The sequence below is a fragment of the Vitis riparia genome, chromosome 2 (assembly GCF_004353265.1).
Source record: "Vitis riparia cultivar Riparia Gloire de Montpellier isolate 1030 chromosome 2, EGFV_Vit.rip_1.0, whole genome shotgun sequence".
NCBI lineage: Eukaryota > Viridiplantae > Streptophyta > Magnoliopsida > Vitales > Vitaceae > Vitis > Vitis riparia.
The window spans coordinates 15660180-15685956 of record NC_048432.1 but is presented as its reverse complement, the minus strand read 5'-3'; the positions used below and the strand labels follow the sequence as shown (position 1 = coordinate 15685956).

At 35.5% G+C, this 25777-nt stretch overlaps 1 protein-coding gene and 1 long non-coding RNA gene across 4 annotated transcripts in view; one reads left to right on the top strand and one right to left on the bottom strand.

Moving 5' to 3' along the window:
• LOC117927664 (DNA-directed RNA polymerase IV subunit 1) overlaps nt 1-25777 on the top strand; it is a 45277-nt gene extending 19500 nt beyond the window's left edge. For all 3 annotated transcript variants that reach the window (XM_034847314.1, XM_034847308.1, XM_034847322.1), the window contains 4 exons: nt 2722-2859; nt 3756-4021; nt 7986-8097; nt 25068-25777. In XM_034847314.1, the coding sequence (XP_034703205.1) occupies nt 2722-2859; nt 3756-4021; nt 7986-8097; nt 25068-25238 (687 nt within the window). In that variant the 3' untranslated portion in view covers nt 25239-25777. The remainder of the gene's footprint in view (nt 1-2721; nt 2860-3755; nt 4022-7985; nt 8098-25067) is intronic.
• LOC117927677 lies at nt 17969-19241 on the bottom strand. The gene is made up of 2 exons (XR_004653393.1): nt 18726-19241; nt 17969-18626 (listed from the first exon to the last, which is right to left on the bottom strand). It is a non-coding gene; the product is annotated as an uncharacterized LOC117927677 (long non-coding RNA).

The following is a 25777-nucleotide window of genomic DNA, read 5'->3' as shown; positions in this document are numbered from 1 at the left end:
AAAGGGGCGTAGGTTGAAGAAAGTCAATAAATGGGTTGACACAATCATTGGGGCTTGGTTTGATAAGACAGTAGAGTATTGATCTCTTTTGATTTTCTAGATGTCATTCAGAACACTCAGTCTTTGTGAAGAATACACGGTTTGATATGGTCTTATTAATTGTTTATGCTAAAAATACACATGTTTGACAGTGATTTGTGTGGAATTGAAGAGGTGAAAACAAAGTTAAAAAGTACTTTTTCAAACTACATACCTTGGGTTTCATAGACATTTCTTGGGGATTAAGGTTGGTCGTTGCAAGAAAGGAGTGATTTTGTCTTTGAGAAGACATATGCACAATTAGTAATTGAGATTGGTGTGCTGCGATCTAATCATAAAAATATGCCTATGGATCCTAATGTGTGGTTAGAGGAAGTAGATAGGTAGATTTTGCTCATACAAGAAGGTATTGAAGTTTTGTTGTAAAACTCATATATTTGACTATGACTAATGTTGTTGGTCAATATATGGAGATTCCTAAACAAATACATTGGGATGCAGTTTGTCATATTCTCAAATATTTGATAGGAACAGTTAGAATGAGTATTTTGTACAACAAGGGCACTAAACTTTACATTGTCATTTTTTTTAATTTATGGATAAGAAAATAAATATATTAATAAGGGCTACCAAAATAGCGACCCATAGTATAGACAAAATGTTTACATCATCCACCAACAACATCACCAAAGGCCAAAGCTACAAAATAAGAATGACTAAAGCCATACCGTCCTCAACAAGAACCCAATCAATTGAAAAAACTGAAAAGAGTTGAAGGAATATCATTTATAAACAACTTCGCTTCCAACCAAAGAAGACAAATAAAAGAACTTTTTAGACTTTGGATTGAAAGCTCATTGAAGGCGGTTCTATTTTTTATCTTCCAAATTGTCCAAAATAAGCATAAGGAGTCTGCTCTCCAAAGCTTCCTACGTTTGTTGCCCACAAAAGAACTATGCCAACCTAAGAGTGTTTTTCTAACTGACGAGGGTAGCACCCAAGACACCTTGAAAAGGGCAAAAGGCAACTCCCACAAGACCCTTGTTTTACACAATGGACAAAGAGATGGTCTATGGATTCTTCCTCGATATGACACAAAAAACATCTATTCACCAAAGACCTTCCTCTTTTTTGAACTAGATCCAAAGTTAATACTTTTCCCCAAGTCGCCTCCCAAGCAAAGAAACTGACTTTAGGTTGCACCCACACCTTCCATATGGTGCTCCATGGAAAAAAAATCAATGTCCTTAGCTCCAAAGTAGTATATAGTGACTTCATTGTCAACTTGTCGTCCTTTGTCTCTGTCCAAAGCACCCTATCTTCATCATCCCTATACACCCTCAACCCATGCAAGTGTGATAGAAACCTCTCTGCACTTCCCACCCCCCAATCATTGAGGAGTTTAGAGAAATAAGGGCTCTGACCCCGCTCCCCTTGAACAGAAGAATCCCAAACATCTTTCAACCATGCTTCCTTAGAAATTGTTAAGACAAATGAGGATGGGAAAGAGCTACCCAAAGAAGCTTTCCCACACTACTTATCCTTCCAGAACTTAACCCTCCGCCCATTACCCATCAAGAAGGAGATCCTACTACTCATAAGGCTCCACTCCTTCCTTATGGATTTCCAAAAACTAACACCAAACTCTTCTCTCATCTCCTTAGAACACCACCCCACTTTTTCTTCCCCATACTTCCCATTGATAACACAATTCCCGAGGGCTGCCTTTTCAATAGCAATGCGTCAATTCCATTTGCTCAAAAAAGCCTTATTAAGTGTGGAGAAACGCTTCACGCCCAAACACCCTTTCCTTTTGTTGAGGCAAACAGTATCCCATTGCACTAGATGTGATTTTCATTGAAGAGCCCCACCACTCCAAAGAAAGTCCCTTTGGATATCCTCCAATCTCAATCTAATTGGCCTTGGGATGCACAAGGACATAAAGTAAATGGGCAAACTAGACAAGGTGCTTCAGATAAAGGCAAACCGGCCTTGACATTTATTTAGATTCTAATTGAGTTGGATCTCTATTTGATAGATGATCTTCTAGTGGCTATTGCAATTTTGTAAGAGAATTTGGTAACCAGGAGAAGTGAGATGAAGCAAAGTTTGTGTTGAAACTAAGAAGTAGTTCATTCAAGAAGTATGGATAAGAGATTTATTTATTTTTTGATAGGTAATTTTGTCCCCATTGGGACTTGGATTTGAAACCTCCCGCAAACCCTCCCTAATTCTTTACCACTTGAACTGGGCCTCAAGGGTAAAAATTAGGGATGAGAAAGATGTGGTTACTTATTAGATCACAAGAGCAGCTTGTAAAGATATTTACTAAGGCTAAAAATCCATTTGTCTCTTTATGTTCAAGGCTAGGCATTGAAATTTCTGTGCTTCAGCTTGATAGGGAATGTTAAAGGTTATTTGAGTATTAGAGTCATTATAGGGGTGCAGTATATAAAGTTTGCGACTTCAATTTATTATTTTCAAATTAATAAAAAAAAAGGAAGAGAGAAAACACATTTTCTTCTCCTATTACTTGTTCATTAATACCTTTTATTTTCATGTCTTCATGATATATCATTTGCATTTTATTTTATTTTATTTTTTTCTTTTCATGAGTTTTCATATCGAGTTAGGTTGTTTGTGACCATAATACTTACATCCACTTTTTGGAAATTGTTGCAGAGTCCTGGTTCTTGCTTCATCAAAGCTGGTAAGCGAGCAGTTGCTGATAATCTCCATGGGAGTCTAGATGCATTAGCATGGGGCAAGATTCCTTCTGTAGGAAGTGGTGGACACTTCGATATTTTATATTCTGCAAAGGTAGCAGTAAAGTATTTTTGTTAATGAAATGGCTCATTGATGGGGACAAGTTGATTGACCTACCAAGTTTTACGAATGTTTAACAAGAAAATTGAACAAAGAACATCAGAAGTCATTCTTGGATGGTTAAAAGCACTTCTTAATGCTTAAAAACACTCGTCTTACAAAAATTAAGCGTTTGAAAAAATTTTAATTGATTCTCCATGAAAATGTTTCTAATAGAAGTGCTATGAATAGAATCATTACAAGCTAAAAGCACTTTTTATGAGAATCACTCCCAAACAAGTCTTAAGAAGTGATTTTTTTTTTAGAGGGTTAAAAGAAACGATGAAGTTGCTAGTAGATACTGATCCAGCATATTATGTCAATAGTTTTTCCATCATCAATTCAATCTTATACTTTGAATTTAGCATCACTTTAAATCCTCATCCAAATCAAACTAAATTCCATGAAAATTTCATACTAAGTTGAAATAATAATTTTAACCGTGACTAACTGGATTCCTTGTATTAATATTAAGTTGCTCTTACCTTCTGCAACATTTCTTTTAGAATGATTGTTTTGATACCTAGATGATCCCATGCTTCTTCTAGTATCTGGTATCAGTTAAGTCCAGTTCTTCTGTCATAGCAGTTCCCAAGTTGGGTAGTCTTTGATGTTATACAAAATAAGATAGTTGGATACATTAATTTTTGCATTAGATTTTTATGTTGTTTGAATATTAGCAGTAACTGATTTTTTTCATCTTCTCTTTCTTCTTCGTTATTATTATTATATTATTTGTTTTTTGGGTTTCTTTTGTTACCTTTTTTTCAAGGTTTAATTGTGGTGCAATGATTTATTGACTTTCAATGACGTAATCCTCAAATCCTTTCTATCACATCATCATTGATCAGGGGCATGAGCTTGCTAGACCTGAAGATATATATAAGCTGTTAGGTAGCCAAACTAGTTGTCATGAGCAGAATCTAAAGGTCAAGGTACCTATCACTTGCTACCAGACAACCACTAAATGTGGGGCTCAGCTTGTATATGCAAATGGTGATTCTGCCTCAAAAGGATGCAAGAGTTTGGAAAAAATATCAAAATCAGTCTTAAGAAGTTTCTTATCGTTAAATGATATTCAGAAGCTGTCTCGTAGGTTGAAGTTTATATTACAGAAGTAAGTTACTCCAGTGAAATTTTCTTCTCTTTCTATTTTATCCATTTTGCTATATGCTATTACTGAAGTTGGATTTTTAAGGTTAAATATCTTGTGAGGAGTAACGTAATTTTTGCATGTGGTTTTGACTGACACTTGATCATTTCCATTTTATGAAATTTACATTCTTGTCCAAGCCTTTTCATTTCTATGTGGGATCATCTACATATATCTTGTTTCCACCCGTTGACTTTCTAAAGCACAACACCTCATGTCATGGCATGAAGAAGGAGCCTTTTTATAGGTTTACTCTTAAATTTTTAATCAGGAGTGTCTTCTTGTACTTGATTTTCATAAATTTTGAAGATTAATGTCCTTGAAATTCCCATTAGGAATTATCTTGAATGAGATGTGTTGAACTTATTCAAAAGTAACACTTCAAGGGTACATTTGGTAAGTGGGAATAGGAATGGGGATAAAGGTGAATCACAATACCACATGGGAGAGAGGAATTCGAATCATTATATGTGTGAGTTTTGGTTTCCATGGGAATTAATTTTTTTATTCATTGTCCCTTTTCTAATAAGTAAATTAAACATGGTAATGGATGGGAAATGGGACTGGATTTCCAATCCTCATCCCCTATTCCAATGTTTCAAACATGCTCTAAATGCGAAGGAGTGAGAACACATCCATGTTGATTACCATTTTGCCAACAAGGGTATCAAGCCTGTCCTAATAATCAGACATCAGAACCAGAATTGCATGTTCTTCTGTGTAATGATCCATGTAATGATGCAAATTGTTTTGCCTTTTCCTCATACAAGGGAGTATAATGATGCAAAATATAAAATATGTTTCATCATTAGGGCAGAAAATTGATTAGGCAATAGAATCCAAAGCAACATGCACTATAATAGGTTCGGAGGTGAGCTGAGTAATGTCCTTTGTGGGTGTCACTGCCAGCATCCTAGGAATTTCAAATGCCCCTATTTCTTATGTTTTCTGGAACTGAAAGTGTTTCTTGGTCTATCTCTTGAAGTGTGCATGTGGTGTTGCTTTCCCAGCTTGCAGTCAATTTGAAAGAATGATTAACCTCAGTATTGTTGGCAGAATCTGAACATAGCAGGAGACCAGTGATTATGACCTTTGGGCCTGTAGATATTTTTATTCAAACAGAGAAGAAATGCTACCCTTTATCTTCTGCCTAGGGAGGTTCAGAGATTGGATTTTTTAAAATCACAAGATTGTCGTTTCTGACCTTGTTCAGTTACTAAATGCTTGTATCTTTAGAAAATGCCAAAACAATATTTTGACATTTCCTAAAACCAACCCATTGTTTTCAGGACATGTTTCTTAAAACCATCCTTGCAAATGCACTAAAAAACATGATTATTTATTTATTTTTTATTTTTTATTTAATGTCATTTTCATTCTTTCTGTTTTCAAAAACAGAAGATGGTTCTTAAATTTGTCAACAAACAGACCCAAAATTTCTAGTAATCCATGGAGATACACTTGTTGAGTCTAGGAAATTTTATCTCTCTTTCAACAGCAATGCATTGCTATTTATCTTGGTTCCCAAGATGGCTTAGCTCAAACACAATCTTCCTTGCCAAAAAAGGTGCTTTGTGTTGTGTAGGCATAATGTGGTTTGACCAACTATGCCTACATCTACGAATGAGGGAGAATATTATAGAGGATAGAAAAAATAATACAATTATTGAGCTCCAAAACATCCTATGTTTTCCCGCTCCTTATATCTACACTCTAAATCACAAACCCTAGCTCCATGGGATGTTTCTCACTCTTCTTCACATCTCTATTTGTCATATATAATCTTAACAAACTTATCTCCATCGAATAACATTTTCCCTTCATAACGTAGAATATTTCTGGAGATATTTTTTGATAAGCATTGAAATATGTATATATACGTAAAGGAAAACTGTACATTAGAGTAGATGAGATGTATACAAAATGCATAAAGTGACAAATCTACAAAAGAAATATTTATAGAGATATTCTTTATAGCTCTCTTATTTTATAAAGAAATATAATATTAAAAGGAAATATAACATAGGAAATATTTTATATAATATTGTTTTCAATAAGGAGTGTATATCAATTAGGAATTAGAGACGTTCCAACCATTTCTACCTTGGATCAAATTTCATCAAGTCAATATTTTCTCTATGATACACACTTTTAGTGCATGACTTCTTTGATGTACTACTATCAAAGAAATCACTTGATGAGTAGTACTTGGAAACTTGTTTGAACCAAATCCTTACTCTAACACAATGACTTTCTTGTGTGTCATGCTTTCCTTGTGAGTCACGACTCTTTTCATGCACTATGGTTTTGTTGCATGCCATAATTTTTATTTTTTTAATAGGTAAAGCAATTGTATTAAAAGTGCCTAAAGTATACACGATGCATACAAGACCAAAAAAAAGCAGGGATACACAAAAAACAACACCCTCGCTTTACTTACAACCCAACCAATCTATAAAGTCAAATAAAGGCAATGAGTTAGACCCTAAATGTACCTCGAAGATTATATGGAACTCTTGTGTGCAGCCTAAATTAAGTTTCTTTGCTTGGGAGGCTTTGTGGGGAAAAGTTCTAACTTTGAACTGTTTGCAAAAGAGGGGTTGTGCTTTGTCTAATAGATGCTTTCTCTGCCAAATGTTTGAGGGTCGATTGATCACCTCCTTCTCCATTGTGAAAAAACAAGGGAAGTGTGGATGTTGCTCGTTTCTCTGTTTGGAGTGTCTTGGGTGTTTCCCTTTTTGGTAAAGGAAACCCTCTTAGGGTGGAGGGGTTCTTTTGTGGGTAAAAAGAGGAAGGTGGTGTGGCAAGTGGGACCGTTATATTTGTTTTGGGCCATTTGAAAGGCAAGGAATAAAATTGCCTTTGAAGATAGTGTGTTGTCCATCCAAAGGTTGAAAGCTTCTTTTGTGTATTTACTATGGTCGGATACCAAATTGTGGATAAAAGATGGTTCTTCGACCTTAATAGATTTTATAGATTGGGTGGGTTCGTGGTGAGGGAGAAGGTTTTTGTTTCCTTGTTTTTGGGTTCAGCTGTAAGGGGGTGAGTGTCTCTATAATGTACTTCTTTTGGTCGCTATTTTAGCACCTCTTCGTAATACAATTCTTTTGCTTATTTATCAAAAAAAAAAATTAAGCTCTTCCTTGTATCTACACCCTAACATATGAGTCCTCGCTTCTTAGGTTGTCTTCCACTTTTCCTCACATCTTTATATACCACATATAGTCTTCACAAATTCATCTCCATCTCTTAACTTTTTCTCTTTGGAAACTAGAATTTTTGTAGATATATTCTTAATAAATTTTCTTATTCTATAAGGAAATATAATATTACAATGTCATATTATCATAGGAAATGTTTAGTACAACGTTTTTTACAAAAAGGAATATATACCAATTAGGAATTTGAGATACTTTCCAACACTTTGATCGAAAATGTTCTCCACTCTTTTCCTCCCTTAGTTTAACTATCTTTTGGATTTGAGATGACTTCATATTCTGTTATCTTTTGTTATTCAACCATTTCCTTTGTTTTTCTGTTGTTTTACATAATTGCTTTTAGCAAGTTAGTGGTATTTATTTCTCAACTTTTTGTATAGATATTTTTTCCACTATGAGAAAAGATGTTGATAATGTCTTTGCTGCACATTAATTGTGTTAATTTTGTTCCAAAAATTGATGTTCCTGCAGATGCTTTTGTGTGTATGTGAACTGTAAAAAAGTTTATTACCTTGTTTGTACTATGTAGAGGTTTAATGGAGTTTGCTTTAGACATAATCCTCTTACAAGCTTGTATGCATGTCATCTGGCACATTCAATGGCATACTTAATATTTGTGTTGAATGCCTTGGTGTTATTGATTTAAGCCCTAATTATCTTAAGACTATAATTGTGAGTTCCTTCTGAAACTATTGCTATTTTGAATGTAGGTATCCTATTAATCATCAGTTAAGTGAAATTGACAAGACTACCTTGATGATGGCTCTTTATTTTCACCCTCGAAGAGATGAGAAGATTGGTCCTGGAGCTCAGAACATAAAGGTAACAAACATAGGGAAAAAAAATTGATTTACTGCTGACTTTTGTTTGAAAGGAGACGTGTTTGTCTTTTTATTTTAATTTGCAAGGAAAGCGTTTTTAGCAAAAAAAAATTTAGCTGCTCATTCATTAATTTCTTCTTTGGCTATCGAAAATAGTATTTTTATTAAAAAAAAAAACATGAAAAACTTTGAACTCATGTTCATCTTAGTTGGCTATTGCATTACAAAAGACAGGGTTGTGCTGGACAATGTAAGTGACTCTCTTAAACTGGATGCTGGCTCGCGTTGGCAGTTCAAATATTATATCCCATTATTGTTCATTTTAGTACAAAATTTCTTTAATTCCTGATGGAAGTGGTTTCCAATTTTTTGGTTCTCATGGAGGGGTGATGCATAACAACCTTTATGCTATGTTTAGTTTCCAGAAACTACTAAGGAAAGAAAAAAGTTACCAAGAAAAATGATTTTTTCTTATTTGGTTTCACCATGGAAAATAAGGAAAAAAAATAGAATTAAAATTAGTTAGAAATTTATGCATTTTTAAATTATTTAATCTTTACATAATAGAGGAAAAATAAGTTAAATGAGTTTGAAGTAATGTATAAAAATGATTTGTTAACTTTAAATCTATTTCTTATTTTCCTTTACTTTTTCTTTCCTTCTACTTTTCCTCTTTATTGTCTTTCCCTAGCTTTTTCTTTCAAATTTAACATAAACCAAAATTGCCTTAAGGTAGCTGCCTGCCTAGGGCTTTGTGTTAGGATTTATTTAGGGGAAGGTGGAATTATGATTTATGAACAGAATAGTGGTTATGGTTTAAGCCATCTTCAATGACTAGATTTGACAAGAAAATCTTACTGGAAGCAGTAATCACTGATTTGGCATTAGGGTTGGAATAATATTAGGGTTGGGGGAGGCATGGTTGTTTGTATAGCTATGGATACATCAACAATAAAGTGGAAAAGGAAGAAGAATGTTTCAGCAATTTCTGAATAGGAAGTGAAATTTTTATAAGAAACAGGAGAATAACAGATCCTTTAAAGGAAAAATAAAAATGACAACAATAGAAAATGAAATACATCACCAAAAAACGTTTAATAACAAAAATTTTAAAAAAATAGAGAAAGAAAGAAAAATACAACACAAAAAGCCCTCTCCAACCCCTTACCACTTGAACTAGGGCCTCATGGGCTCTTTAGATAACCATCATTAATATTCCTTCAATAATGATATTAGCATCAACTAAGATATTAAACCCTATAGCATCTTCCAATAAGGCTAAGATGTCCATAGCCTTGCTTGGCATCCCTAAGTTGGTGTGCTTGAGGCTTGAAAAGATTGAACTTGATTTCCTCTAGTAAAGATGTATGGTTTGGTGACTTGCCTTTGTGTATTTCTTTCTCCACTCTTTATTGTATTCAAACTTATGAGGAGGCTTGGGTTGTTGATGTTTAGGAAGTCTAGGGTGGAGAATGGCATTAAAAACCTTGCTTCTTAAGGGATTTTCATGTTTGGGAGTTGGATAGTGTTCTTCATCTCTAAAGGAGACTTCCTAAAGGGCTAGGGCTTCTAGGGAGAGATGATAAGCTGTTGTAGGAGGGTTAAGTCTTTCTATGCAGCTTCAAAGTTGTTAAAACCTTAATGTGTTACAACTTGATTGGCTAGCAGTGTGTAATTCCAATGGGTTGGTCCAATCTAGAGAGATTGTATGTTTTTTCTTAGTATTTTCTTGTTTTTGTATTCTTGTAGTTTAGTTTTTCTTTAGTGGGAGGATTCCTCATCCTTCTCTTGTACTTCTTTTTTCTATCAATATATCCCTTTGTCGTTTCCTATAAAAAAAAGTTGTTAAAACCATGGATCTAGTTGACCATATATCAAATCCACTAAATATGAAAGGAAATATAGAGCTTTACTTGACTTGATTACCTTAATCCATTTCCACTGTAAGGACTTTCAAGATTTGTTTTTCAAAGATTTTGAGAATTTAGGAACAATGGTGGAGTAATGATAAATGATAATTATCTTTTGTTGTGTTTCTCTAGGGTAAAAAAAAAAATAGTTTTCTTAAAATCCCTATGTAGAATAGAATAGGAAGTCTAATAAAGTTAAAAAGTTGGAACCACTAGAACTAAAAAGATAAACTTCCTCAAATTTCTTAGGCTTCTTTTTACTTTAAATTTGGTTGTTAAATTTTGTCATTATTTAACCAATACAAAACTCTCCATGACTACTCACCCATAAGAGGTTTCTAATGTAAAGACACTCCACCTAGACAATCCCCTTATCATCTCAAGCTTAGCCTTGTAAAGCACGTCCCCCCTAGATCCCTTTTAACTTTGTTAAAAAATTTAAAACACACTCGAAATGCAAAAAACAAGAAGTAAAAAAAAAAAAAAACACTCTTAAATAAGAAACTTTTATCAAATGAGGACTTCGTATCTCCAAACAAGGTGCTAAATTTGAAAGACAAAACAAATAAGAAAATTCTCAGGCTTTACTTACATAAAACAAGGGCTTTCCATGAGCTTTTATTGCCACTAAGAGGGTGATTGATGAATCAATTTTTACAGTGTGATAGTTAGCCGTTCATGGACTAGCTGTACCTAATGTTTCTTTTTTGGGGTCAATATCAAATGCACTAAGTATATTTGGTAAAATAACTTAATATTAAAAAAACTAAAAGTAATAAATCAAAATAAATAGTTCTTTTTAAATCTTAACTATCTTTTTTTTTTTTTTTGATCAGAAACAAAGAAAATTATATTAATAGAAGAAAAGATACAAGAGAAAGAAGAGATACAAAAGAAAGAGAAGAAAACAAGAGAAGGATGAGAGGTCCTTTCCACAAAAACAAAATCTTAACTATCTTTTGCCTTATTGCCCATATGAATATTTGACAAATAGATTTATTACTTAATATGAGGGCAAATGTCAATTTAATAGTTTAAAAAAAAATACTTTCATAAGTTTCAAGCCAACAACTTAAGTATAAAGTTATCTTAAGTTATTAAGTATTAAGATTTATGAAATGCCACCTTTTACCCAAACTTGGAAAGTTCTAATAAAACAAGTAACCGAATTTTAAACAATTAAATGAAACGAAACTAAACTAAGCAAGAATATTAATTTATACACACACTCAATCACTTTGATTCAAACAGCCCCCAATAATACAAATTTATAGCCCCTATATTAGGTTTGTTAGTCCTTGTTGAATTAAACTTAATTGTTAACTACTTCCCAAGCTTTGTCCACAAAATGCATCATGTGACGGAAAGATTACTTGAGCTGAAGAAAAATGCCCTGATCTATGGAGGTTTCAATGAAGATCTTCAAGGTGGAAAAAAAAAAGGATTTTTAAGGTTAAGTTTGAAGGCATCCAAGGGGGGAACTGGATTTCAGTGTCTGAAAGAGGTTGATGCATTGTCTTTTCTTTGGCTTTGTAAAGAGAAGAGATTGGTTGGCTGTTGTAGCAGTTGAAGAAGGCATTGGATTTGGAGAGGTCTTTGGGTTTCATTTGGAAGTTGAAAGGAAAATCAAGGACATATCTTCTGGAGGTATGTATTAATGGTAGAGGAAGGTTAATCAAGCTTGTCAGAATTTGCTGCTAATCGAAGAACCATAGTATGGTGATTCCTGAGGGTGCTAAAGGCAAAGGATGGGAAATATTAAGGAAGGAGATCTTTTCAATGGCAGAAATCCCTTCTAGTGCTTCCTTGATTAGACAAATAGAGGCAATGATAACTGAGAAGCCCGCGGGTTGTGGCCTTTGCAACGTGAAGCATTGCTTTGCAAGTGTTGTTGAAGAGGAGGGCCTTAGAAATGGATTTAATGTTCTAGTGGGGAAGCGGGCTAGAGCTGTGATTTGCAAATGTGATATGAAGTGTGGGATTAGGTAGAAGATGGAAGAGCTATTGCATGAATGTTGGGTGTGAGGGGTATGGTGTCTGTAACTCTATTTCTGATCATCAAAAGTGTTGTTCTTTATAGATTCCATAAAGGCATGTTGGCTTCTAGAGCAAGGAAGGGTATCAATGAAGGGAGGCCATAATATAACGTTAAGGTGATGGTCACCAAGAGAAAAAATGGTGGTGCCAAAAGGCCTTCCGTTCCATTTTGTGGCGTATAATTATTTACGCTACCTAATGAAGCAGTGGAGAAGCATTACAGAGATTGATTGTCATTCTCTAAAGCTTGTCAATATATCAAATGATCAAAAAGAAAGTATAGTTAAATCCAAATGTGGTATTACTAGAGCTATTAGAGGTGAATGATGAAGCATGGATTTTCACAGTTTCGATTTTAATGTCAATCATTGGAGGGGAAGAAGAAGAAGGCCATGGGAGGGCTGAGCTGTCTCGGTTCATACATGTGTTGCACTTAGTGGGATGTGGCTTTGTCTCAAGGCAACACTAAGTTTTGGGGACACATGAAAGCCCTAGGGAGAATATTGGAAACAATTGTTTTCTTTTTCCTTTCTTTTCAAATTTAAACACAAGGACAAATGGAGCCTTAAATGTGGAGCAGGATTATAAGGCAACATGAAGAAAGGAAGGTGGGCCATTACAAGTTCAGGAAGGTCAAGTGTTATGAACCCAAGAGAATGTGATTGAGGTAGTATTAAAAAAAAGGCCCATTATGAGGTAAGAGAAGCTTAGATGAAAAGGATAGCCCATCTGTTTTGAAAGCCCACTCAATTGAGGAAACATTATCAGTTGAAAGCAAGGCCTAATTCTCCTTTAATTGAAAAAGCGTAGTCTAGTGGAAGTTCAAATCATGGAAATGGTTGTTGCCACAAAATGTAGAGATGATAAGGTATTTGAAAAGAAAAGGAAGAAGCCCATGGTCCAGGGGAGGGCCCAAATCAATGGAAGGGTTGAGAACATAAGGTTTTATAGGGAGGCCCTCACCATCCTAATCCTACCTCCTCAAAGGCCTAAGATCCAATCATTTATTCTCAGGGTACTCGATAGATGTTATATTTCTCAGAGGAGTTTCTTGCATCAAAATTGCTTTCTCCCACCTTGTTTCAACAGTAACTAGTGGTTGTGTGGTAGGAGTTGGCCTCACCTTACCGAAGACCTGAAGCCAGTCAAAGCCCCACATGGTCACAACATAAGAAAGGAAGGGCTTTCTTTGGTGTGTGATGCAGCAAAGTGCAAAGGTAGTTCCCATCTTGAAATTGTGTCTCAGGAGAAGAATGGAAAAACAAGTGAGATGGACGATAGGAGGTCAGTCTAACCAGAAGCAATGATTACCTCAAAAGGCTCTGAGGGACCCTATGATGGTTTGGAGATCGTAGAGCTGAGTCCATAAAAGAGGTATAGAGACAATAAGGCAATTGAGGGCAAAGGAGGTTGTTATCCCTATGGTTGTCCAGTCCAGGTTAGTCCTTTTGGTTCAAAGGTCTTAGAAAAAGACCAGAATTCAGATGAGGTTGGTGATTTGCTAAAAAATGTGTGGAGGGAGGTAATTTCCATTCGACAATTCAATGTTCTTTTCTTGTGACTTCTTTGCCTCTGGTCCCAGAATCCCTTCAATAATTTCCACCTATGCACAACCACTGTTGGACCCTCCTAAAAATCTTATATTGGCTCATCAAACATTGAATGTTGCAAGCAAAGATCCCGATGGAGTGCCTGAATTTAATGTTGGTAATCTTAAACTGGTTGGTCTAGAGTATCCTACCACTCTTTTAAACCAAGTGTTAAAAGCATAGTACTCTTACTAATTCTCATTCCATGGTTCCAATGGAGGCTCTATCCTTGGTTGGTGATCAGATATTAGACTTAGGTTCTTCTTCTTTAGATAGTCTGCATATAGAAGGCCTCGCCCTTTGCAAAGTGACAGGAGTTTAATATGTTTTCGGATCAGAGAGTTCAATATGTTTTGGTGGCCATGAATGTCAAACTTGTCAAATATAGTGAGATTGATCCTCCAATGGGCAGTAGCCACAAGTTCAGGTACCGGTGCTTAGTAGCAGCAGTATATTTGGTTGGTGGGCATCTAAGTGTTAGTATAAGGATCATAAGCTGGGAATATTCAAGGTTTGGGATCTAGAAAGTAAAAAAGGGTGATCAAGGATTTTCTTTGCAAGAAGCCACAAATATTGTGATGTTTCAAGAAACAAAACAGGAGATTTCTGGGTAGTGTGTCAACAATTAAGAATGAGGAATGGGCGAACCTTCCAGCTTGTGGGACTTTGGGAGGGGGGTTTTAATAATTTGGGAAATGATGGATTTTCAAAGTTGGTTTTAAGTTCTTTCTCAATTATAATCAACCTAATTTTAGAAGAAGGGGACTTATGGCTTATCTTAGTGTATGAACTGAATGACTATACTCTAAGAAAGGATGTTTAGTGGAGCTAATGGATCTTTTTGGTTTAACTTTTCCGAAATTGTGTGTGTGTGTGTGTGTGCGCGAAGGGTGGGGTTTGGAGGGACAAAGTTGCCTTTCAGCTAAATGAGGAGAAGACAATAGAGCATGATGGTTTCACCACAACTATGTTTTATGAGTGTTAGGATGTGGTTAAAGTAGATTCACTAAAGTGTTCTCGGAGTTTCACAATAGCAGTATAATAAACCAAATTACTAACGCTATCTTTATAGCTCTAGCGTCGAAGAGGAGTTAGACAAACAGAATTTCAGACTTTAGATTGATCAGCATGGTTACAAGCACAATTGTTAACTAATAAAATGTATCGTGCATTTTTTTTTATTTTTGTGTATCGTGTATTCTAAGTTTTTTTATCTATTGAAAAATAAATAGAAAAAATATCTCTATATGTGTATTTTTATTAGTAGTATGAAGTATAGAATAATATATAACCAATTTTATGAAAGATGATAAAATTTAAAGCGTTCTACATCATATCATATGAAAACATTTAATATTAGAGTTTTGAAATGTTTAATTTAACAAATATGACATTAATGTATAGATTCATCACAAAATCTATAAAAATGAACTTCTTAGATTTTAGATATGTTTTTTAGTTTCATATTCTAACTAGGCATATGCTTTTATATGTGGTGTTGATATATATGTCATTGTCGAAGTTGCAACTTTTCATGTTCATCATCATTCCTTCCCCATTGAAAAAGAAATTAAAAAAAAAAAAAAAAACTAATATATTAAGTAAAGTTCTTGTTCACTAATCACTTTCATTTTCAATGTCAACATCCAAACTATTTAAATGAAAATACTCCAATATTCATTGTAAAAAATAAATTTACTTGACTTTTAATATGATCTTTGATGATAAGAATGTAACTTTTCATATAGGGTTATGTTTTTTTGTTCTCCTTTTTATGATCAATTTTTAACTTTTTTGTACACTTTAAACAATTAATATAATATATTATTTAAAAAAATTTTGAATTTGATTTCTTTTACAAAGTTATCAAAAATTGTTGAAAATGTATGTATCCTTATATCACACATCATGTTGCGTATCATATATGTATCGTAAGATACATTTTAAGATAAAATACGGATTGTGATGCATATCGATTTTTATAAAAAATATATAGTATCATTGCATTGTATCTTGTACTGTAAGTTAAGTTTCTAATGACCATGATTACAAGTCTGTACAAGATTATAGCCAAAGTCTTATTAGGTTGTGTGGAAATATGAGATTATGATTTGTAATTAAGTGCCAAGATTAGAAGGATTGTGTTAGGATACTTTCTATTTTATGGATGAGAGAATCTCTCCTTGTGTTAGGATACTTTCTATTTTATGGATGAGAGAATCTCTCCTAATTAGTTATTGTTTCCTTAGAGATAGTGATTGTGCATATTATATGGCTTAGATTAGGAATCCCACTTGTATATATATAGGTCACTTTGTATTCAGTTTTGACACAGAAAAAAAAGAAGAATATTTTCTTCATGGTATCAGAGCATTCAGATCTGAACCACGTATAAAAAAAAAAAAAAAAATCATCATCATCTTTTTCCATGGAGAGCAGAACGGAAGGATCAAACTCGGAGGTGACGTCCAGACCTGAAGTAGTTCACTCCGGCAGTGCCAGCACCACAGACGGCATCATTCTTCCCATAACAGGTCATAAACTCAATGGGCAGAATTTTATTCAATGGGCTCAATCTGTTCGGATCTTCATCTGCGGGAAAGGTAAGGAAGAATACCTTACGGAAGCCATTGTTCAGCCGAAGGAAGATGATCCAGGATACCGAACCTGGAAGTTGGAAAATAGTATGGTGATGTCTTGGTTAATTAACTCTATGACCAATGACATAGGAGAAAACTTCATGTATTATGGCACAGCAAAGGAGATATGGGATGCAGCTAGAGAGACCTACTCCAACATCGATAATACCTCGGCGATTTTCGAAATCAAGAGTATTCTCCAGGATCTTCGACAAGGAGATTCAACTGTTACCGAATATTTTAATATCCTTACACGGTATTGGCAACAACTCGATATTTATGAAGAATTGGTTTGGAAGTGTCCCGAAGATGGACTCCTATACAAGAAGGTCATTGAAAAAGAACGCATCTACAAATTTTTACTTGGCCTTAATAAGAATTTAGATGAGGTACGTGGAAGAGTTCTAAGTATTAAGCCATTACCTAGTGTTAGGGAAGTTTTTTCTGAAATTCGCAGAGAGGAAAGCAGACAAAAAGTGATGTTGGGAACCCAAAATTCCTCCAAAAATCTTGAGAACTCAGCCCTAGTTGCACGAGGAACCCAATCCAACAACAACAACCACCAAACGAAGAAGAATCGTCCATGGTGCGACCATTGTAGAAAACCTGGACACACGAAAGAGACTTGCTGGCATCTACACGGTAAACCTGCTGATTGGAAACCTTCTCGGCCACAGCAAAACAGAGAAGGCCGGGGTTACACCGCTACAGCCGAAGAAGACACATCTGGCACTAGCTCAAATCCTGGACCGTTTAGCAAAGAGCAATTGGAGGCACTACAGAAAATGTTCCAACAGACTCTTCAATCAACTGGAACAACTATTGGTACCGCATCTGTAGCCCAGAAAGGTATTTTTTCCCATGCCCTAAATGTTAGACAGGAAAATCACACTACATGGATAGTGGACTCAGGAGCTTCAGATCACATGACTGGGAATCTCATGGTTTTTCATGAATATACTCCTTGCCATAACAATTCCTCTGTTCGAATTGCCGATGGAACCCTTTCTAGGGTATTCGGCACAGGTTCAGTTATTATTTCCAAGGATATCATTCTTCACTCCGTGCTCTATGTTCCGAAATTGGATTGCAACCTATTGTCTATAAGTAGACTAACACAGGATCTTAATTGTGTTACTAAATTCCTTCCTCACATGTGTGAATTTCAGGCCTTGAACTCTGGGAAGAGGATTGGCAATGCTGAGGTGCGTGCTGGACTTTACCTTCTGAGAGCTGAGGAAATTCGAAGGCTACCAATGAAGACTGCTTGTGTAGTTTCCAACCCTAGTACCAAGACGGATAGTGTTGTTATGTTATGGCACTACCGATTAGGTCACCCAAATTTTTCCTATCTTGAAAAACTATATCCATCATTATTCAATAAAAATTCCAAAAATTTTCAATGCGAAATATGTCAATTGTCCAAACATACTCGCAACTCCTATTCCATTCAACCATACAAACCATCTCATCATTTTTCCTTGATTCACAGTGATGTTTGGGGGGCCTCTAGAATCAACAACATTACAGGTTCTAGATGGTTTGTCACCTTTGTTGATGACCACACTCGAGTGACTTGGGTATTCCTTATGAAGAAGAAATCAGAAGTGAGGGAAATATTTGAAAACTTCAACAACATGGTTCAGACGCAGTTTCAGGCAAAAATTCAAGTCCTTCGGACAGATAATGCTCGAGAATACTATCACAACACTCTTGGGTCATATCTTCTGGAGAATGGCATCGTACATCAAAGCTCGTGCATTGATACTCCACAGCAAAATGGAGTTGCAGAAAGGAAAAATAGACATTTGATGGAGGTTGCACGATCCCTCATGATAGCTTCAAACGTGCCTAAACAATTATGGGGTGAAGCTGTACTCACAGCAACCTACTTGATCAACCGAATGCCTTCTAGGATTCTTCAATTTAAAACCCCGTGTCAAATCCTCCTCGCTGCATATCCATCCGCTCGAATAATCTCGTCTATCCCAATCAAAGTCTTTGGTTGTACTGCTTTCGTTCACATCCATAAGTCCCTACGTAGTAAACTTGATCCGACAGCCACTAAATGCATCTTTCTCGGGTACTCACCAAACCAAAAAGGATACAAGTGCTACTCTCCAACAACCAAGAAATTCTACATTTCCATGGATGTCACTTTCTTCGAAAATCAACCCTTCTACCCCAAAATTGCAATTCAGGGGGAGAACTGGTCCACAGATGAATTCCAATTCTGGGAAACCGAAATCAGCACTACTTCTCCTTTGAGTTCATCACTGCCTCCTCAAACAGATACTACTCTTTCTGTCCCCGAAAACAATTCCTTGGATGTCCCTTCTGTCATACCTGAGTCAACTACACAAGGCAGTAAAGAGGTAATAGTTTATTCTAGAAAAAATTTAAAGGAAAAGCCTGAGAAACCTCCTCAAAAGGAGCCCGAGGACAGCACTTCACCTGAGCAGAACCAAGAATTGGACCAGGATCCAAGCAACCCAAACTCACAACCAGGTAACACAATTTATGATCTAAATTCCAATAATGACCTTGATGATCTTGATCAACCCATTGCTTTAAGGAAAGGTGTAAGATCCTGCACTCAGCATCCAATCAGTAATCATGTGTCCTATGGAAAGCTTTCACAGAATTTTCAAGCGTTCATCACTTCTCTTGAAGATGATCGTATCCCATCCAACATCCAAGAAGCACTTCAACAACCTGAATGGAAGACTGCTGTTCAGGAAGAAATACAAGCATTGGAGAAAAATGGGACATGGGAAATCTCAGAATTACCAGAGGGTAAGAGGCCTGTTGGATGCAAGTGGATATTTACCGTGAAGCACAATCCAGATGGAAGTATAAACAGGTTCAAGGCTCGACTAGTAGCTAAAGGATTTACTCAATCCTATGGCATTGATTATGAAGAGACATTTGCACCAGTAGCAAAGCTCAACTCCGTCAGAGTGTTATTGTCAGTTGCAGTAAATTTGGACTGGAATCTGCACCAACTTGATGTCAAAAATGCATTTCTCAACGGAGAACTAGAAAAGGAAGTCTACATGAAGATTCCACCTAGTATGGAAACTCCAGAAAATTCAGGAAAAGTGTGTAAACTGAGAAAGTCCCTATACGGTCTAAAACAGTCACCTAGGGCCTGGTTTGATCGACTGACTAGAGTTGTGAAAAAACATGAGTTCATCCAATGTCAAGCAGATCACACACTGTTTATGAAGCACTCTAAGGAAGGTGAAATGACTTTGTTCATTGTCTATGTTGATGATATTATAATTACCGGAGACGATGAAGAAGGGATAGGGAATCTCAAGAAGCTGCTAGCAAGAGAATTTGAAATCAAAGATCTTGGACAACTCAGATACTTTCTTGGCATGGAAATTGGCAGAACTAAGGAGGGAATTGTGGTCACGCAAAGGAAGTATGTCCTTGATCTACTTCAGGAGACTGGAATGCTAGGTTGTAAGCCAGTGGACACGCCTATGGATCCTATTGGTAAGATTGATAAAGATAATGACAGTCATCCAACTGACAAAGACAGGTACCAGAGGTTAGTAGGAAAGTTGATCTACTTAACTCACACAAGGCCCGATATTGGTTTCGCTGTGAGCATGGTAAGCCGCTACATGAACAATCCCATTGAAAGACACATGAAAGCCGTATACAGAATTTTACAGTACCTTAAAAAGAGCCCGGGTAGAGGACTCTACTTCAAGAAAACCTCAAGTAGGGAAGTTGAGGTATTCACAGATGCTGATTGGGCAGGATCCTTGACAGATCGGAGGTCAACTACTGGGTATTGTTCCTATGTGTGGGGAAACTTGGTGACTTGGAGAAGCAAGAAGCAGTCCGTAGTGGCGAGAAGCAGTGCAGAGGCAGAATTCAGGGCAATGGCTCATGGGATATGTGAAGGAATGTGGCTCCAAAGAATACTCAAGGAACTTGGAATTATATCAAACTCCACTATGACAGTTTTGTGTGATAACAAGGCTACCATAAGTATTGCAAAGAATCCAGTTCAACACGACAGAACCAAGCACGTGGAGATAGACCGTCACTTCATCAAGGAGAAACTTGAAGGGGAACAATCAGACTTATGTATATTCCTTCAAGTCGTCAAACAGCAGACATTCTGACAAAGCACTTCCAAAGGCCACCTACGAAAACATGAAAAGCAAGTTGGGAATGCTAGACATCTACCACCCAACTTGAGGGGGAGTGTGGAAATATGAGATTATGATTTGTAATTAAGTGCCAAGATTAGAAGGATTGTGTTAGGATACTTTCTATTTTATGGATGAGAGAATCTCTCCTTGTGTTAGGATACTTTCTATTTATGGATGAGAGAATCTCTCCTAATTAGTTATTGTTTCCTTAGAGATAGTGATTGTGCATATTATATGGCTTAGATTAGGAATCCCACTTGTATATATATAGGTCACTTTGTATTCAGTTTTGACACAGAAAAAAAAGAAGAATATTTTCTTCAGGTTGTATTGAATAAAACCATTCATTTTGTCTCAAGGAGCCTTTATTAAGGGGAGACAAATCTTTGATGTAGTATTGATAGTCATTGAAATGGTGGAGGAGAATAGATGATCAGTGGGGGGGGGGGGAGGGAGTAGTGTTTAAGATCAATTTTGAAAAGTCCTATATATGGAGTGGAACTTCCTAGATCAAGCTATAGAAAGGAAGGGTTTTATCTCTTGATGGAGGCTGTGGATGAGAAGTTGTTTGTCCTCAACAAATTTTGCAGTCTTAGTGAAAGGTAGTGCCAAAGGATGTATTAAAGCAACTAGAGGTTTTAGGCAAGGAGATCCTCCTTCTTTTCTTTTCCTTTTTCACCTTAGTAGCTAATGTCTTAAGTAGGATGAGTTGAGGGTGAAGGAGAGTGGTCTCTTGAAAAGTTTCCTAGTAGCAAGTAGTAAAACTAAGGTGATCCTCTTGTAGGTTGCAAATAATACCATTTTTTTTTCCCAAGAGTAGCTATGAAGGATTTGCAAAACCTTAAGATTATATTTTTGGTATTTGAGCACATTTCAGGTCATAACAACATGAGTCAGAATCAAATTGCTAGATTGGCTTCGATGCTCAAATGTAAATTTTCTAAGTGGCCCTTAACATATTTGGGTTTCTTATTGGGGGGGATTTGAAGGCTTGAGTCTTTTGAGATCCAATGATAGATAGAATTTCTTAGAGACTTGATGAATGGGAAAAGTTTGTTACTCTAATTCAATCTTGTATGTCTCACATTCCTAGTTACTTCCTTTGTAAAGGATTTTATTAATAGTGCCGACAAAAATTGAGAATATGTAATAGGATTTTCTCTGGTTAAGGGTTGGGGAGTGGAAGAGAGACCATCTCATTTTGGGTATAGGAGTGCAAACCCAAGTTGGAAGGGGGTCTAGAAATATGGTAAGTTTCTTTGAGAAATGGAAGTTTCCTAGGAAAATGGCTTTGGTGGTATCATAGGGAGAGCAATTCTCTTTGGCATAAGGTAATATTGAGTTTACTATGACAAAAAGCAATTAAGTTTTCTCAATATAATTATTTTTCTAAGTTTAAGAGAGTTGAAATAATCAAGTTTCTAATCTCTTGGTTCCACTCCTATGACAAGAACTTGTCATTTATTGTCCATTATGAAATTTAATGCAGTATGCACAGTAGTCCTAGTCATGGCAATGTTATTTTTCAATAAGCAAGACATTAACCTTCTTAATTCCAATATTAACCATTTGATTTTTTTTTAATTAATATAGAAAAAAGGTAAGGTTCGAATCTTGTCACTAATGATACCTTGATTTATTCGATGTTGGTTATTTCGGGTTCACTTAGCACCCTGAGGTTTGGGTCCCCATTGAGAGTCCTAAATGCTTGGCCATGAAAAGTTCCTCAGTTATAAAAAATAAAAATAAAAAAGTAAAAAAACAAATTATATGTATGTGGAGAGAAGTTAGAAAAATGAAAATGGGAGGCGCCATTGATTTACTAAATAAGTGAGAAAACTCACATATAAATTAATGTAACGAATTAATATCATTCTCCACCTTTGGGTATAAGTCCAATATTAACATAATAATGGATTATGTATTTAATATATATATATATATATAATATTTGAAAATAGTAATAAAAACTTTCAAAAAATGTTTCCACAATTGATTAATAAATATTTTAAGATTTATTTTCTAAAAACTTCTAAATTATTTTCAACATGTAATTTGATGAATAGAATACTTAACATTTAATATAACATTGTTACATCTTAGGATTTAATTTAACAATTTTACATACTTTTTAAAAAATATTTCAATGGTTGATCATTTAATATTTTAAAATTTACTTTCTAAAAACTTCTAAATTATTTGGACATCTAATTCGATGATGAATGAAAAAAATTAAGATTTAATTTAACTTTATTTTTTTACTTATTATTCTTTACACTTTTTTATTTATATTTTGTCCAAAATTTTATAATAGAAACCAATTGTCTTTAGCTTATATTTAATGTTTTATTTTGGAAAATTGTTATGATGGGTTTAGTTGTAAGTACCAAATAACATAATAATATTAGATAGTGGAGCTTAAAAAATCCAATTAGTTGTTGATATCTTGTTCTCCACTATTTAACCACTTTCTTGGAAGAAAGTGATAAAGTGCTTATAAATACCAAGGGTTCTTAGCTTTGCCTAACATACGTTAAAAAAATACTTTGTGTTTGTGTATTTTCATCTCTTAAAGGCTTTAAAGAGAAGTAAACTAGAAGATCCAAAGTTCACTTATTTTTCAAATATGTTTGGACAACTATGGTTGGAGATGAGTAGATTCAAATTGTTTCCTATCTTTAGAATTATACAACATATAATTCCTTCAATGTATGATTAAGATTATACTTAGAGGGTTTATGGGAGTCATCCCAGTGGTTAAGATGCTAACATTGTAGTTAGGTGGTAATATCGATGCCCCTAAAAGGCCATTGCATGGGTTTTCTAGGATTTCTCATGTCATACTTGGTTTGCGATGGGGTAATGAGGCAAGGGTTTGTTTTAGGAAGACCTATGGTGGGGTAATCAACCTCTCTACTCTCAATTTACAAATCTTTTAAGAGTTATGACAATTAGAAATGCCTAATTTCATCTATTTTTTGCTCCTTTCTTTTTTCATGGAACCCTAACTTTTGTCATAACCTCATTGATGTGGAGATAAAGGACCTAAAAAGACTCATGCCCTCTCTTTTTCATGTTTTTCTGCAATTGTTTGACCACTATGAAATCGTTCCTTTATCCCTTATCCAATTTTGTCAACTCTTGTTCCTTCCTTTCTAGCAAAACTCATTTTACAATTTAAAGCCCCATCAAAGGTCAAGGCTTTTGTGTGGATAGTGGTCAATACCAATGACATGCTAAAGTTGGGAAGAACTCACAAAGCTCTTAGTTCTGACGGTTGCTTTATGTAGTATGTGGTATGTTTAGTGGATGATGAATCCTACCCAGGATTGGAATTAGATATTTCCTCAGTTTCCGAAGCAGCAAATTGATGGATGTTTCATTTTATACGATCTGACAACTTAGGGGCTTTGGCATAGATTATTCAGCCTAGCCAAGCTAGATTGGATCCCTCTTAAAAGCATTTTTGTCATGATGACTATTTCCTCTAGAGGTTTGGGGGGAACAAGTAGAGGCAAAACTCTTTAGTAAACTACATGACTAACATTGATTTGGATAGTATGATGAGAAGGAAATGCAAGGATACCTCTCTTGCTATTATTTCCTCTTAATCTGTTTTTATTCCACTTTTTGGGCTTCGACAACTTCAGCTTTCAAGGGTACCCCTCTTGCTATTATTTAGCTCAATTGGAATTTGGTGTGAAATTAAAGGGTTAAGAGAGCAAATCTTGGAGCAAAGATTCTCCCTTTTTTTGAAGATGTGTTGTTCGCTAAACTAAGTGGAACTACATTTCCTTTGTATGGTTTTGGGGTTGGGGGGTTATGTATGTATATATGGGAGATATTGTATTGATATATTCTTTTGATCAAAGTTTTTATATCTGTGAAGGATGAGAACATCCTTCATATTTGTTTCAAATTCTTATTGAAAGAATTTTTTTGTTTCTGATAAAAATAAATAAATATGTTAAAAAAACATCATTTGACAGTGGATAGGAACTGAACTATCTCAGGAGATCATTTTTGTTTGGTTTTTGTTTTGCCTTTTTTTTTGGTTGTGTGTGTGTGTGTGTGTCTTCTTTTTTGCATTGGAAATCATGCTTGGCTTAATTGAATCATGTGGGGCCTTGTTAGCCTTCTTTCTACTTCATCCCAAAATGTCACAGGAAGCATGCCTAAGAAACAGGAAACTGCAACCTTTTTATGTTAGCAGAGAAGGGGGCTCTTAAGCTTGGACTACTTAATAATTAATCACAAGTTACTATGTGGCATCATATGACAATGATGATGATTGCCGGCATGTAACAGAATGAGAATTGGGTATCCCCTTAGTAGATTATCAATGGCTGGGTATGACTAATATAATGAAGCTTCCTTTTTCTTTTTCTTTTTCTTGAAGCTCAATTTTTTTTTCCTAGCTTTAAGAAGCCAACTCCTTTAGGAAATTTCTTCCATTGACACACAGATAAGAGCATTATTGGGTTGTTTGATAGCATATTCATTGTGGAGCTCACTAATTAATTACCAGCATAAATGTTCTCCATTGATCCAATAAAATGATTCTCAATGAAAAATTGTCCTGCTACAGTTCCATGATCTTTTTCAGCTCTTCTGTCTACAGGTTCGCTATCATTCTAAATATCACAATACTCGATGCTTTTCACTGGTAAGAACGGATGGCACAGAAGAAGATTTTTCCTATCACAAGTGCGTCCACGGTGCTCTGGAAATAATTGACCCTCGGAGGGCAAGGAGCTATCAGTCAAGATGGTTGCCATACAGTGAGGTGTAATCCAACTCCTCGTGCATGTACATATTGGGAATTTCACGCTTGTACAGTGACTCTCTGGGGATGAAGGTTAGATATGTCTGTCGTCCTGACTTACTATTGAGCTAGTTGTGAGTTCTCTTTAACATGATTGTTTGCACACAAGGCTCGTTTTTTTCTTGGAAGGTTAAGAGGAAACTGGATCCTGACAGATGCCATTAAGTGGGGCTGTTGGATTTACCCTGGAAGAATTTTGATAATTCTCCAATAGTGGAGGCACATTTTTACCTGAGCAATATCTATATATAATTTTTGAAGCCTTTTCACCCTTTCCAAGCTGTATATTCTCTATAGAAGCAGAATTTTGTGCCCTAGAGAAGAGGGCTAGGGCTCTATTCAAACGTTACATTCCCATATTTAATGTAATGCTCTAATATAAATTTATATATAGATTGTCAGCCTATCTCCTTGTTAATCTATGGAGTCCCTTTCTTATGGGTGGGTTTGCTGCTTCTGGTAGTTAGCCTTCATTACTGCTACAGAACTTCAGAAGTTTCATCTAC